This window comes from Xenia sp. Carnegie-2017, unplaced genomic scaffold, assembly GCF_021976095.1.
Source record: "Xenia sp. Carnegie-2017 unplaced genomic scaffold, XeniaSp_v1 HiC_scaffold_14, whole genome shotgun sequence".
Lineage (NCBI taxonomy): Eukaryota > Metazoa > Cnidaria > Anthozoa > Malacalcyonacea > Xeniidae > Xenia > Xenia sp. Carnegie-2017.
The window spans coordinates 3,241,206-3,254,243 of NW_025813447.1; the positions used below are offsets into that span (position 1 = coordinate 3,241,206).

The 13,038-nt window shown below is 35.8% G+C and overlaps 1 protein-coding gene across 1 annotated transcript; it reads left to right on the plus strand.

The window, feature by feature from the left end:
- Positions 1-11,825: 11,825 nt before the first annotated feature.
- LOC124434265 lies at positions 11,826-12,644 on the plus strand. Its single transcript, XM_046984149.1, has one exon. The coding sequence runs from the start codon at positions 11,826-11,828 to the stop codon at positions 12,642-12,644; it is 819 nt and encodes a 272-aa protein (XP_046840105.1).
- The last annotated feature ends 394 nt before the right edge of the window (positions 12,645-13,038 follow it).

Below are 13,038 nucleotides of genomic sequence, written 5' to 3' on the forward strand. Positions count from 1 at the left end.
CTATGTCTAAGCGAATTAGGAACAATCCGTATTTGCAAGTACTCGCAAAATCTAAACCAAAAGTTCGAAAGGTGATAATTGAGCATGGACCCTCCGACGTTATTGTGTGCATATGTGAATGTGCTATCAATGTTTTAAAAGGAACTGTTCCAGTATCTGCCAGTCAAAAGCGAGTGTTGTCAAGGTACAAGAAACACCTGAGAGCTCTAGCTAACAAAAAAATCTCACGAGCAAAGAAGAAAAAACTTTTAAATCAAAAAGGAGGAAATCTGCTGACTGCGTTACTACCTCCGGTTTTGACAGTGCTAGGTAGTTTGTTGACAAAATGAAGCATGCCAAGCGTATGATTCTTGTACCTGAAGATGTATTTAACAGATACGAAAAACAACAAAAACTTGAAACTAGTCCGATCATGATGAATATGATGAGTAAAGACTCGCAGCTCTCGCATATTCTTCAACAAGACGACATGAGTGACGATCAAAGACAAAAACTTTTTAACGCAAACTTTGAACAATTCCTTAAATTGAAGCAACAGAAAGATAATCAGATACCCATGGTACGTGGTAGACACTGTTGATGGGAATGAAAAACATAATAAGTGACAACGAAAATCAGACATTAGCTGACTCTGTCATTGTACAAAGTGTGCCAAAACTATGCGTGAGCGGGCGAAAGCAATATTGCAGCGCCTTAGAACACACCAAGTATAATATCTTGGGACGGTTCTGGACAAGTCAAACTTGAGGGAGTCACCATTCCGCAATCAAACATAACAGATCTAATTAGCGATGCTGTGAGAGGAAGGAAAATTTCAATCCTAAAGGGTCTAAAGAATTCTTTCGTGTTTTATCAAAAATAAACATTCCTCGAGATTTGGTTAGGAACGATATGAGATGGAAGGAGGCTCAAATGGAAACTTCACCACGTGAAGAAAACGAAACAGTTTATCCTAGTTCATCAAAAACGAAATTCATAACGCCCAAAGCTTCCACTACACACAAGAAAACTCAATTACGTTGGTTAAGCTATTAATATGTCTTGTAAAGGATTTTTTCTTTAAATAAAATCGCAGTTGATATCATTTTCCTCTTTGTTGTCAATGAAAATATGTAAATACAAAATGCAAGCAATTAAGTCACACAAAGAACTTTTATTCATTATTAAACACTTCAATCTTTTACAAATAAGTTTGTACTTGACTGATTTCCGTTGTTAGGGATTACACTAGTTTCTATTTGAAAATGTTTGTTTACAAAATTCGATACCTTCTTATCGTTTTCAACAGTATTACCATCAAACATGCTTACAATTCTACTCATACTATGGCCTCGCACTCTTTGGCTTAGGTAAAATATACAATATTGTCCACATACATCGGTCCAAATACTTTGTAATTTGCGTGCATTAAAATCCCAATCATAATGTTTCAAATAGTCTCTAAAGAATTTATGATAAGTCTCAGGCGACTGGCCATAGCTGTCGAAGAATTCGGCTTTTCGTTCAGACGGAAAGTAAAATGCAACCCAATGACTTCCAGGTTTTCCGCTGATATCGGTGTTTGCTATAAACCCATTCGGATAACTTTTGATTACTTTAGGTAAACGATTGGCTGGAAAAACACCAAGAAATTTCTTGCTTGTAACAGGATCCGATCTCAAAGCAGACGATATTTGTGAGGTGTTCATTTAACCAATGTAGTCATAGACAACATTCCTCTCAGAATCGATAAAGATCACGTTTTCAAACTCTCCATAGCACACAAGACTAACAGCATTAGTTGGTGCTGTTGAGAATTGTATGTCAATGGCAAGATTTCCTTTTTGCACTGTATTAAAATGTTCTCCCGTACCACACATATCAGGCGTCAAATCAAAACAGTACAAAGCAAAACCCTTTAGAAACTCGTCACGATCAATTCCATTTCCGGCGTTAAAAACATTTTTCCAGTGCCAGCAAATTGTGATAGAAATGCTTCTATGTATCTAGGATTGTTACCAAACGACAGCTTGAAAGGTTTAGATGGTAGAGATTCGCCGTTTACAGAAATGCCTAAGGATGAAACGTTGAAATGCTGGAAATTGAATGGGTTTAATTTATAAGCACCATTGAATGCAGCACTTGCAACAAGTCCGACGACAAGTGATTTCGGTACCAAACCGTTGAAAAGATTATCTTTTTGCAACGATGGGTTTCCTGATGGAATGATGAAACTTTTGCAGTCCACACGCCTTACAGGGTAAACGGCTGGGCTTTTTCAGTGCAACTTCGTGAGACATAGCTCTACTAGGATTCACTTTAACTTTGCGAACTTTTAGATAAACATCCACCAGTTTCACTTTAAATGCTGCATCGTCCTCGGATGCCATTAGGGCAAACTCGTCACTGGTACGGTTCAATACCACTTTCAAATCAACATAGCTAAGCAGGAGGCGTTCACCGAAGAAAACATCACAAAATATAGGGCCTCCCATTTCGACAATTGCACTTCTCGCACTAAACTTACTTCGTGTTTTCAAGCCTTTGTTTGACTGGCGTTTGCTGGGTCGGCAACCTCCATTTTTGAAGCTTCGTCCTTGTAAAACAACGCAGCTGTCAGCTGGGATTGTTTAGCTGATGGACCATAATTCAAAAGTGTATCGATATATGCACGATAAGGATAAGTTCCTGTCGCTTGGGTTACTAGCTTCCCTTTCAAAACACATCAACTTGCTTAAACAAACTATGCAAGAAATTGTTCACCGGTCCTACTTTAGCGCCATCGTCGAGATTTCCACCGTCAGCTTTCGTTACTTTTGCTCTGACCATCAACATTGTGTTAGACAAGTCAACATAATCTTCTGTACCTGGCGCTAAAAAGGTAATCGGACCGCTTTCAGATACACTAGAGACAGGTGGATGGTCTATCCATCGCCCTTTCCAAACTGGTTTGCGTTGGGGTACGAAAATATGTCAAGTTCACTTTTTGTACATTCTGCTGATTTTGGATGAACGAACTCCATATTTAACCGAAAATATCTTCTGCTTCTTTAGCTGCTTTATGTCTCTTGGCTGAATGGTAAATGACATGAGAAGACGATGCTTTTCTCTTTTTAGCTGTTTTTTTTGCCTGTTTCTTCTGGGGTTTTCCTCTTCCTGTTTGAGCAAACTGTTGTATACGATTTACAGCTTTTTTCCCTGTTTCTTTTGCTGCTTGATTAACACGAGATTTTGCAGACTTTTTAAAACTTTTCCCTGAGATAACATCACCCAAAACGTTTGCACCTGTATCGAGGGCAATTTTACCTAGAGCTTTTGCGCCGGTTTTTGCCAAAGGTATTGCAGCTCTAGCCAATCTACGAAATAAACCACCAAGACCATAACCCATCTGCCCATAACCTTTTTGCCAGGATGCTCCTCTAAAGACAGGTTGTGATCCGTATCCTTTTTGCTGATCGAGATAATATTGAACATAACGGTTTGTTCTACTCATATTTTTTTTCTTATGTAAAATAAGATAAGGATTGTTTTCTGAAATGAAGTGTCACTATCGACTTCCCTCGTTCAAATGCGATGGGATTTCCTAACTCGTCCCTTAAGAGAATTTCGATGTCCTCAAAAGATTTTGTTTGCACGGGTAAGTATTGGATATTAGTGAATGTTCTTGAAACAATGTCTCCATATTTTCCTTGAATAGCAACTGCCTTTAGTAATTTTACATTGACGTCTCCAACAACTTGCGGTTGTACAATGTTGCAATATACATACATCATGACGGATCCGTGCAAATCACAAGCATAAGGACTTTCGGTTGTTTTGAAAATCTCTACGTCTTTTCCGCCAAAGCCGAGTAAGACCGACATTCGTTGATTAAATGATATTTTGTAACCTTGTCTTACATGCACTTTAATTTTTTCTGTTCGCGGGTCAAAGCTCAATTTGATATTGTCTTTTACTTCTTTGTCAAGAGTCTCGTTAACTGATTTTACTAGGTCGAAGGCTTTTTCATACAAGCCATAGTCGACAAATAACGGAGTAGGTAGACCTGTTTTATGAGTTACATATATATGTGTATCCAAACCTTTTTTCAACGTGTACCATGTATGAGGATATGTAATTGAATACAATCCTACTTCCCAATTACCATTTAAATTCACAACGTGAGGTAGTTTTACGCAAAAACCTGAAATCTTATTCTCAGGAAATACAGAGAGAGATGCATTACTAGGTAATGTTAGATAGAAGTGTATCCTGCTCATCTTTAAGGTATAATGTGAAATGAAAAAATCATGAAAACGGTTACGTTTTATATATGTATTTCCGATGCTGGTACCCATGAATTAAATTTGTTAGGGTAGGCAGACCACTTTACAAAATATTGTACATTGCCCCCTCTACCACGTTTCTTAAGTATTTTTTCATTCTCATCAACATCGTCTTTCTTGATGACTTTTTGAAGTTTTTTTTCATAAAATGTTCCTTGAAGCTCGTCCCCTTCATGATCTTTCAGTCTGTATACAGGAGGATTGCGCGGTATTTTTTGACTTACAGTGAAAATTTCTTTTGAAAAATTCGGTAAATACCCCTTCTCAAACCTTCGTTTTATTTTACTTATTCGTACTTGGTTACCTATATCAAACTTATATTTTACATGCATAGGTTTATTTAATTTGCTATCCTCGTATAGATTTTGCCGAATTCTATCTTCATTTTCACTTGTAACGTTGATCGGTTTTTCCTTAATGCTGCGATGCATGCTATGATTATAAGAATACAGTAGATCAGGAAGCATGTCAATGTATCTCATGGTTTTGTTTGCTGTGAAGTAGCGCCACATTTTAGTTTTCAGTGTACGTATCAAACGTTCAACGATGGATGCCTTCGTCTCGTTAAATGTATTAAATAAGGTAACGTTTTCTTCTGCCAAAAGTTTCTTAAAGTCTCGATTAAAAAACTCCGAGCCTTGATCCGTTTGAATGTGTGTCGGTTTACGCCCTGATGACAATAACTTTTTAAAAGCTTCTACCAACGACGATCCTGTTTTCTTTTTTAATGGAACAGCCCATGCATATTTGGAAAAAACATCGATACAGATAAGAAGATAGCGATAACCATCATTATACTTTTGCAAAGATTGCATGTCTGCAAGATCCAATTGCCACTGGTCGTCAATACCACTCACTACGACACGATTTCTTTCAAACTTTCTTCGAATAGGTTTATGCAAAGAGTATGCGTCTTGTTGCATGAGCCATTCTTTAATTCTTTCACGACTAATGTCATATATTCCTTCTGCCTTTACATCGCGGTACAAACGTTCAACACCTCCGTAGCTTCCAGGACGTTTTGGATTGAAGTATACACCGGCTAAGTACTGGTCAACGTTACTCATGACAATGTTCTCGTGATAATAATTTTGCAATTAGATGTCAATTTCTTTTAACTACTCATTATCGACGGGTTCAATGTTTTCAGTTACAGGCAGTGTTTCTTCTATCGCATTATCTGTTGGAAGTTTAATCGCAGCGGGTCCATAATTTTAACAGTTTTACTTGTGTATCCTGCTTGCAAATGACCCTCAAGATTGAGATCGTTGCGTCCGAAACTTATACCCAAGCGAAACATTTTCTGACGATTATGATTTTTATCCCTTTTGCATTTCTATTTTCACGTTTGCTGCTACCGATTCCCATTTTCACAATGACATGGTCATAAAACAACTGAAGTCAAAATGCAATAACATTGAAATTTATATTTTATTTTTTTCTTTTGTCAAAGCAATTACATAGTTGATTTGTATTTCAGTTTACAACTACAATCAGCATAGTCAAAGAGATGTTGAAAAAAAGGAGGACGTTTTGTCTCCGTGTAAATTAACATTAGTTCTACCCAAGTAGCACTAAACAGTTTGTCAAAATATGTCTTGTGAGAGTTCGAAGGTCCACAGTTCTTTAGAAACTTAAAGGCTTCACATATTCCATTCCAGACATGTTCGCGATTAATTGTTTCGACTGCTCGAGCTGCAAAATTGAACCAACGATCTTCCTCAGTCATCATTTCTAAAACGTTTTGATACTCTACCCAAGGATCTGCTTTACTTTCATCCTTTTCAGCTCTTCGTAGCTCTTGAATCTTTTTACTTATAAAATCGACGAAAATCAAATTGATAAGATCGCTGTGACTAACTTCTTCAAACTCAACAGTGTCTGCATATATCTGATTAAACATGTGCCATATTTTTGTCTTTTTCAAAACGTCCAAAAGCAATGCAATAATGAACAACGCAAATAACATTTTTTAAGACGATAGTTCGACTATATAGTGAATCGTGTAATGAAATACACAATAAGGGCTTTAAGACATTTTATTGGATGCTTTAATAAATTAGATAATATTTCTTGTCTATTGTTTCATTTCCCTTTATTATGATAACCTATCACATTCAACATTCCCCCGCTAAGCTCGTTTCCGGTTTACACGCGCGCGCCCTGTTTACTTCCTAGGACTGGAAACTAATTGACACGGGTAAGAGCTCCGTTTACTTCCGGGACCATACCTGCACCTTAACTACTTACTTTCGGTAAAACGCTTTGATTTACCCCCGACGGATCCAGACTATAATGATATTGAGTACTCGCTAAATTTCCTGGTAACGAGACAACAAACAGCGCTTTGAACCAGCATTTTACTACACTGGCCAACAAGCTGTTTCAGAAAGAAAACTTGTGGTTAAATTTGATAGGCGATCAAACTCTAAAGAGAAATAAATTACGTGTAAGATCTTGTTAATATGTATGTCAATCAAACAAGAGCAGTGGCGTGTCTCGGGTGAGGGAAAATAAGTTACTCCAGCTCTTCTTGCATATAGTTACATTTACAAACTACTTATTTGAAACTCTATGGCAAAATTTTCTTCTGTTGGAAATTCATTACAAATAGCAATGGTCTGAAGGTAGAGTTTGACTTTTAAATTGAGCAGTTAGAAGTCATTTCGATCACACTACTAGAGCTGCAACTCCCCAAGAGTTAAAAGTAAATACACAACCCTGAACGGTTTAACATTTACTCAGGCCAATACTGAAAAAAATAAGTGCTTACGATGATTTTAAGTTTGTTGTACTTTGTAGTAATGCCAATTAAAATTTTCAGATTTTTAATTAAGTTTCGCATTTAACACACTGATTTGTGTTTTCGTGTTATAGCTTGTTTTGTTTTCGTGTTATAGCCAGTCGGTCATGTTTTAGAAAAATCCATATTGTACCTTAAGAACTTCTATTGATTTCATGATTTGCATCGGCCCTTTGAAGTAACTATCAACATTACCGATTTACGTCATGAAATTACACCATACGAACGCAATGGCTAGACGGAATCTAATTATGATTACATCAATTATTATTGCATATTCTAAAATTCATTTAATTGCATCCTAATTTACCCCAAAGTATTGTGTTTGGTGAGATTGTGAAAAGAGTTAGAGTTATTTCAAGATGTTTTGATGAAATAAGCAAAACGATATCATGAAATTTTGTTTCATGCTTCTCCGGCGCGGTGTGATGGCGGAAAAATGAAAAACATGGCCTGTTGCGTGTCATAGTCGTGTGACGATTTTAATCGTACGAAAGAGATGTAGTTTATGCTTTCTTGGGACAAAAGCACAAACCAAAAATCCTCCAGACCAGATTTAGGCTATTGCCTCGAAAGAAAAAGTAGTTTCCTCTTTATATGTAACGTATTTATTTAATAACGTTTTTGAAATAATGCGCAGTCAAAGATGTTACACCAGACAGTTGACCTAGCAATCAGTACAAGCGTTAGTGGTGAGATTGGCATTAAGATGACTCTTCAAAATCTTTATTTGAAATTAGAACTACATTAAAAGGCAAAATTAGACGTTATTAGAGAAATTATTCCAAAACCATCGCCAGAAAATCAGAGCATAATTTTCTAAATTCTCTAGAATTCATGTTATTATTGGTGAAACTTTATCGACACTTAAATCTATTTAATTTAAAATCCAAAATAGAAACATCTAAAACGTTACACGTTACCTAAAGTTGTTGTAGTTTGCTACCATTTTTTCGTACATAGAAAAGTAATACAAATTGGAAGTAAAACAACTAATCACATAACGCACACCTCCATTCCAAACCTGCTCTAATGTGTTGCACTACACCAACATTTATATGAACATAGCAATCAATTAATTTTGCTATATTTGTAATCATAGCAAATATTCATTTACAAATATACTATAGTCATCCAAAAGACTTTATATGAAACAACACCATATTGGTCACACTCAATAGAATGACGATATAAATTGTTACATAGCTATATCGTATAATCCAAAAAGCCTGGAGTAAGTGACGTCCGTTTTTATTTTGAAAGATTTGTTCATTTGGCACATCAGCCATTCAAATTTTCTTCGTCGCGGGTTTTTCACTTTGGATAAGTCGGGATTTCAGTTTATCTTATAAAGAGACAAAAGTATACATACCTAATAAATATAATTTTGGAATTGGGTAGATATACATTTGAAATATGCGATGTTTCAAAGCAGAACCTTATTCTTTGTTGTCTGTATATGATAAGTATTATTGAGATATATAACTCAATGAAGAAGACAATGAAAGAGACTGTAAAAATGTTAGAATACTCGAAAATGTTAATATACAGTTATATACTGCTACAAATGGCGTGTCAGCCAGTCGGTAAAAAAATTAAACGTTGTTTTGTATACACACAGTCGTTTTCAAAAAGAATTTTCGCCAATTTTTGAATTTCAAAATAAGATATAAGGATCATAATTAAGAGGTCACCTGTTTTACAAACGAGAGATACGGTTAGAATCAACTAATTTCCGTATTGTATTCGAGAAAATATTGAGACTTAAATTTCCGAAGTCTTTGTTGTTTGTAGTCTTCAACATGAACAAATACTTCATCAACATGCAAGCGATAAGCAAATTTGTTTGTCTGCTTTATTGTCTGTATCAGGCACGGAAACTTTAGATATTAGGATATTTTGCATGCTCACACACATTAGTTGTTTCATATCACCAATTAAACTATATAATGAATGAATAGTATTATAAAGCATGAATACTTTATTCACAAAAATAAGTTGTTGATTGGTTTATCAATCTCAAAAGAAGGCTGTTTATAGATAAGAAGATTCATAATTTAGATTCTATAGAAGTACTTACAATCCTCGATGTTTAATGAGACCAAGTACTCGTGTGTTTCTGTCGTACATAATTTCGGTGATTATAGAGAGTAGCGCGAGTTTCCTATTTTATAAATAGCGGCAATTAAAATGTAGGCTTTGGAAAACAAACACCTCTGTCACCTCCATTGTAAGGAATCGTATTAAGAAGAACGAGCAAAGTTGGGGTTTTTTTTGGAAATATTGGAACTCAAATTTGAAGCTAGCCATAATGTCTGTATGATAAAAGAAGGACTATGCAATTGAGATGTAAATATGTAGTTACCCGTTACGGCTACGGCTATTGATTGTGAAAAATATTCGGCATGTTTGTGTCTGTATTTAAGTAGCTGTCATTATTAGGCTAAGAACAATTTAGAACATAAATGATTAAAATGTTCGAATTAAAGCAAACTGTGAACAGAACAAATACCAACACCGCCGTAGTAAGATCTTAAATGTTAAAGAGGCACAACTTTTTCCTGAACAATGTTTACAATCAATGAATGCTAGCTACATTCAAGGAGATTTTAGAGGTGCGTAATACTTGTGTCGGCTGTTCTTTTCCAGAGTTACGGCTACTTTTACGGACAAAACTTTAATTTTTTCATAAATAAACGTGTTCAGCATGGTTAAATTAAACTATCGAAAGTCTTATAAAATTGTTGATTGTTAATAGTACAACTAAAATTCGACTGTTTTATTTAACTATCTCATTTTTATTGTAGCTTTACAAGTATAAAATGAGGCAATGGATAACGTCATGTTTTAGTGAGTTATTGTTGTACTGAATGTCTTCCCATAACGGAAGCTAAGGTATTGTCTGATTAATCGATTTGAACTTGACATCATTTAATTTGGACAAAGCAGGAGTAGTTTGGACAATAAAGACGAGATTTTCAAGTAAATAGCTTAATGCCATAGCCAGTAACATTTATGAAATGAAATTCGACTGTTACGTACGAATTTTTGCAAAATTTGATTAATGTTCTTGCGCAGATACAGTGATCAAACTTGTGTTTACTTGCGGTTGTTTAGGATTTATGAAATTAGTTAGCTATAGAAATGTTTCTTCAGAAACATCATATCACGATTTCTACTTGCTCGACAGCGAAAATTGTTTTATAGAACTGCAGCAATAAAGCAAAAAGTCACACAGTTTCAATCGTTCATAATTAAATTCCAGGTGTTAATATAAACCAAGCGGCAAAATGCTCAAGTCATTCAGCGAAACATGTAATTAAAATAATTTTCACTCGCCACGAAAACATTGAGAGCAATTGCAAAGCCTGAGCACAAGCCAACCAAAGTGAACAAGAATCCCAATGTAGGTTGGTTTCAACCACATAATTGCACATGATAACCACAGTTGTCTTAACATTAACTTTTCATCAAGTAACAAATCGCCATCCACCCATGATACGACCTTAAAACTGCTGAATCGATATAACATAAGAACAGAAAGCTTGGTATCATTAATGATAAGTCAAATGTTATGACATAACCATTTATTTGAAAGCTTTGAAAAATTAATTAAATTCATGATATAGCTAAAGGATTCTATTATTTTCCTTGTAAAGGATTTGGTTGGTTAGCGCTTTGTTGATGCGTAAAAATACCAGAATCGAGTCATTTCATTGACTACGTTAATGAAAGAGATTCCTCAAGATCTGGTGTTGAATCTGCCTGACAGATATTGCCAAATTTTGGATAGTTTTGTTCTCATTCAGCAGTTTCAATGAAAAACATTGCAATAAACGAGGCAAAAGTTATATAATTTAGAAAAGCCTGTTGTGAGAGGAAGTTTATTTGGCGTCAACCAATCATCTGAAAGATTGGCCCATTAATTGATGTCCAGGTCATGCGTTTACTCTATTACAGTGTTGGCATTTTCTTAGACTACGACAATCTAAATTATTTATTCATAAATCAGTCTGCACTAATTCCTGTCCCACATGTCAAACAGCATGATGACAGTCCTCGCTTTAACGAAGAAGTTCCACTAGTTGCGCTGTGCTTAAAAAATCGTAGACTCTAAAAACTGTAGACTGATAGCTACACTGTCTCTTAGCCGAAACTCGAAGACAATAAAATTTCCTACAAACTTTAGACCAAGCGGATACAAGATGTTTTTGAAACTTCAAGGCGAGACATATTACTGTTTATTTGCTGTCCCTTAATTGAGGCATAATAATTTGTAATGATTGTTTTCGAGTGAAATATGGAGGATTGCAAAGTGCTGCACTGAGTGAAATTTATGTCTGGTCACAAATATTTACTGAATGACAGCTTTTAGAAATTCTACTAAACTTTCAATTTGGAATAATTACTGCGCATGGAGCAAAATATGAATTTTTATCGGTGCGCCTTTCAGAAAGACCCTCCACACTCCTCCCTCACACAAACCAAACACATTTTTGGTCAACTTTCTTAACATAAGCCTCAAAATATGCCTTCTTTTCACGTCGTGCTTGTTTTTATAACTTTCATATAGAAATAACTTTCTTGATCGTACCAATAAATATTGTCTTGAAAAACTTGCTTGAATTTATGTGAATGAAAGTGATGAAAAGAGGGAGTGGTTATTCAAATCATTAAAAATAAAGACTCCATCACTTTTTAATATTCAGGAGATAGACATGAAAATGATCTCAACAGAAAATCAAATTGCCATATTGTCGTTCGATGGTGGAGGAAGTAAAGGTGTGATGGAACTGAAAATTTTGGACGACATATTCCGATTGGCAACGATTGTGTCAACGAATCCTGAAAGGGTAGACTACCTTGTGTACGAAGACAATGATGAAAATGAAGTGTATTTCTTAGAAGATGAAAGCGTTCGAGAGAGTCTGATCAAGGACATGGAAGCAGTTAAGGATCCTATTCATCCCACAGATGTTTACGATATGATAGTTGGTACCAGTACAGGAAGTTTGCTTGCATTTGGTTTAGTTGGAGGAAATAAAGTTGGAAACGACCATCATGAAAGGAAACGGATGACTATTAAGGAATGTATTCAGATGTATTGTGCAAAAACTAAGATGATATTCAAGAAGTCATGGTTACACAACTTTTTCTCTCACGTACCCGGGTTATCCCACATTCCAATAGTACCATATTCACAAGAAAACGTTAAGGACACACTGTATAATCAATTTGGTGATTGCAGCTTAAGTGATTTAGGTGGAGAGCATCCTTTGAAACACATTGCCGGCGCTGTCGCAAGAAAACTTGGTAAAAACGAAGATCTCGTACTGTTTGATACAGCAAACAAAGACTACAGCGATTACAAAGCGTACAAAGTCTTGCTAGCATCCTCAAATGCTCCAGTTTACTTTGACACTCCAGTCGTTATTGGCAATGCAAAATATGTAGACGGATGTGTCGGCGGAAATTGTCCTTTGGCACCAGCAATCCCGCGAGTAAGGAAACTATTTGAAAAGATGTTAAACACGTAAGCATTGTTTCAGTTTTATCAATCGCGCCTCCCTCGTCTCCCAAATGGGAAATTCCTTCTGATGGTGGTCTTTTCAGTTGGTTACGCTATTTTGTAAAAGTATCCACTGATGGAAACGCAGTGTTCAACGATGTTGTTAAGCAAAATCGACATAAAAAAATTTTGTTTCAAAGGTTGTCGCCGCGTGGTAAGAGCTTAAAAAAATTCAAGCTTGATGAAATCGATCCCAAAAAAATGTTAAAAGCCATGGAAAGAGAGAAGCTTGAGAACGACATGTTTCTCGTTGATGTTGTTGCCACTGCAATGGTTGTCGTTTACACGTCTATTGAGAAAGGAGAAAATGATCAGAAATCCACGTTGAGTGTTGCGGCACAACTTGCTTATGCTGCTGGATG

Coding starts and splice junctions, on each gene's coding strand:
- LOC124434265 (XM_046984149.1), top strand. CDS start 11,826: ATGAAAATGATCTCAACAGAAAATCAAATTGCCATATTGTCGTTCGAT.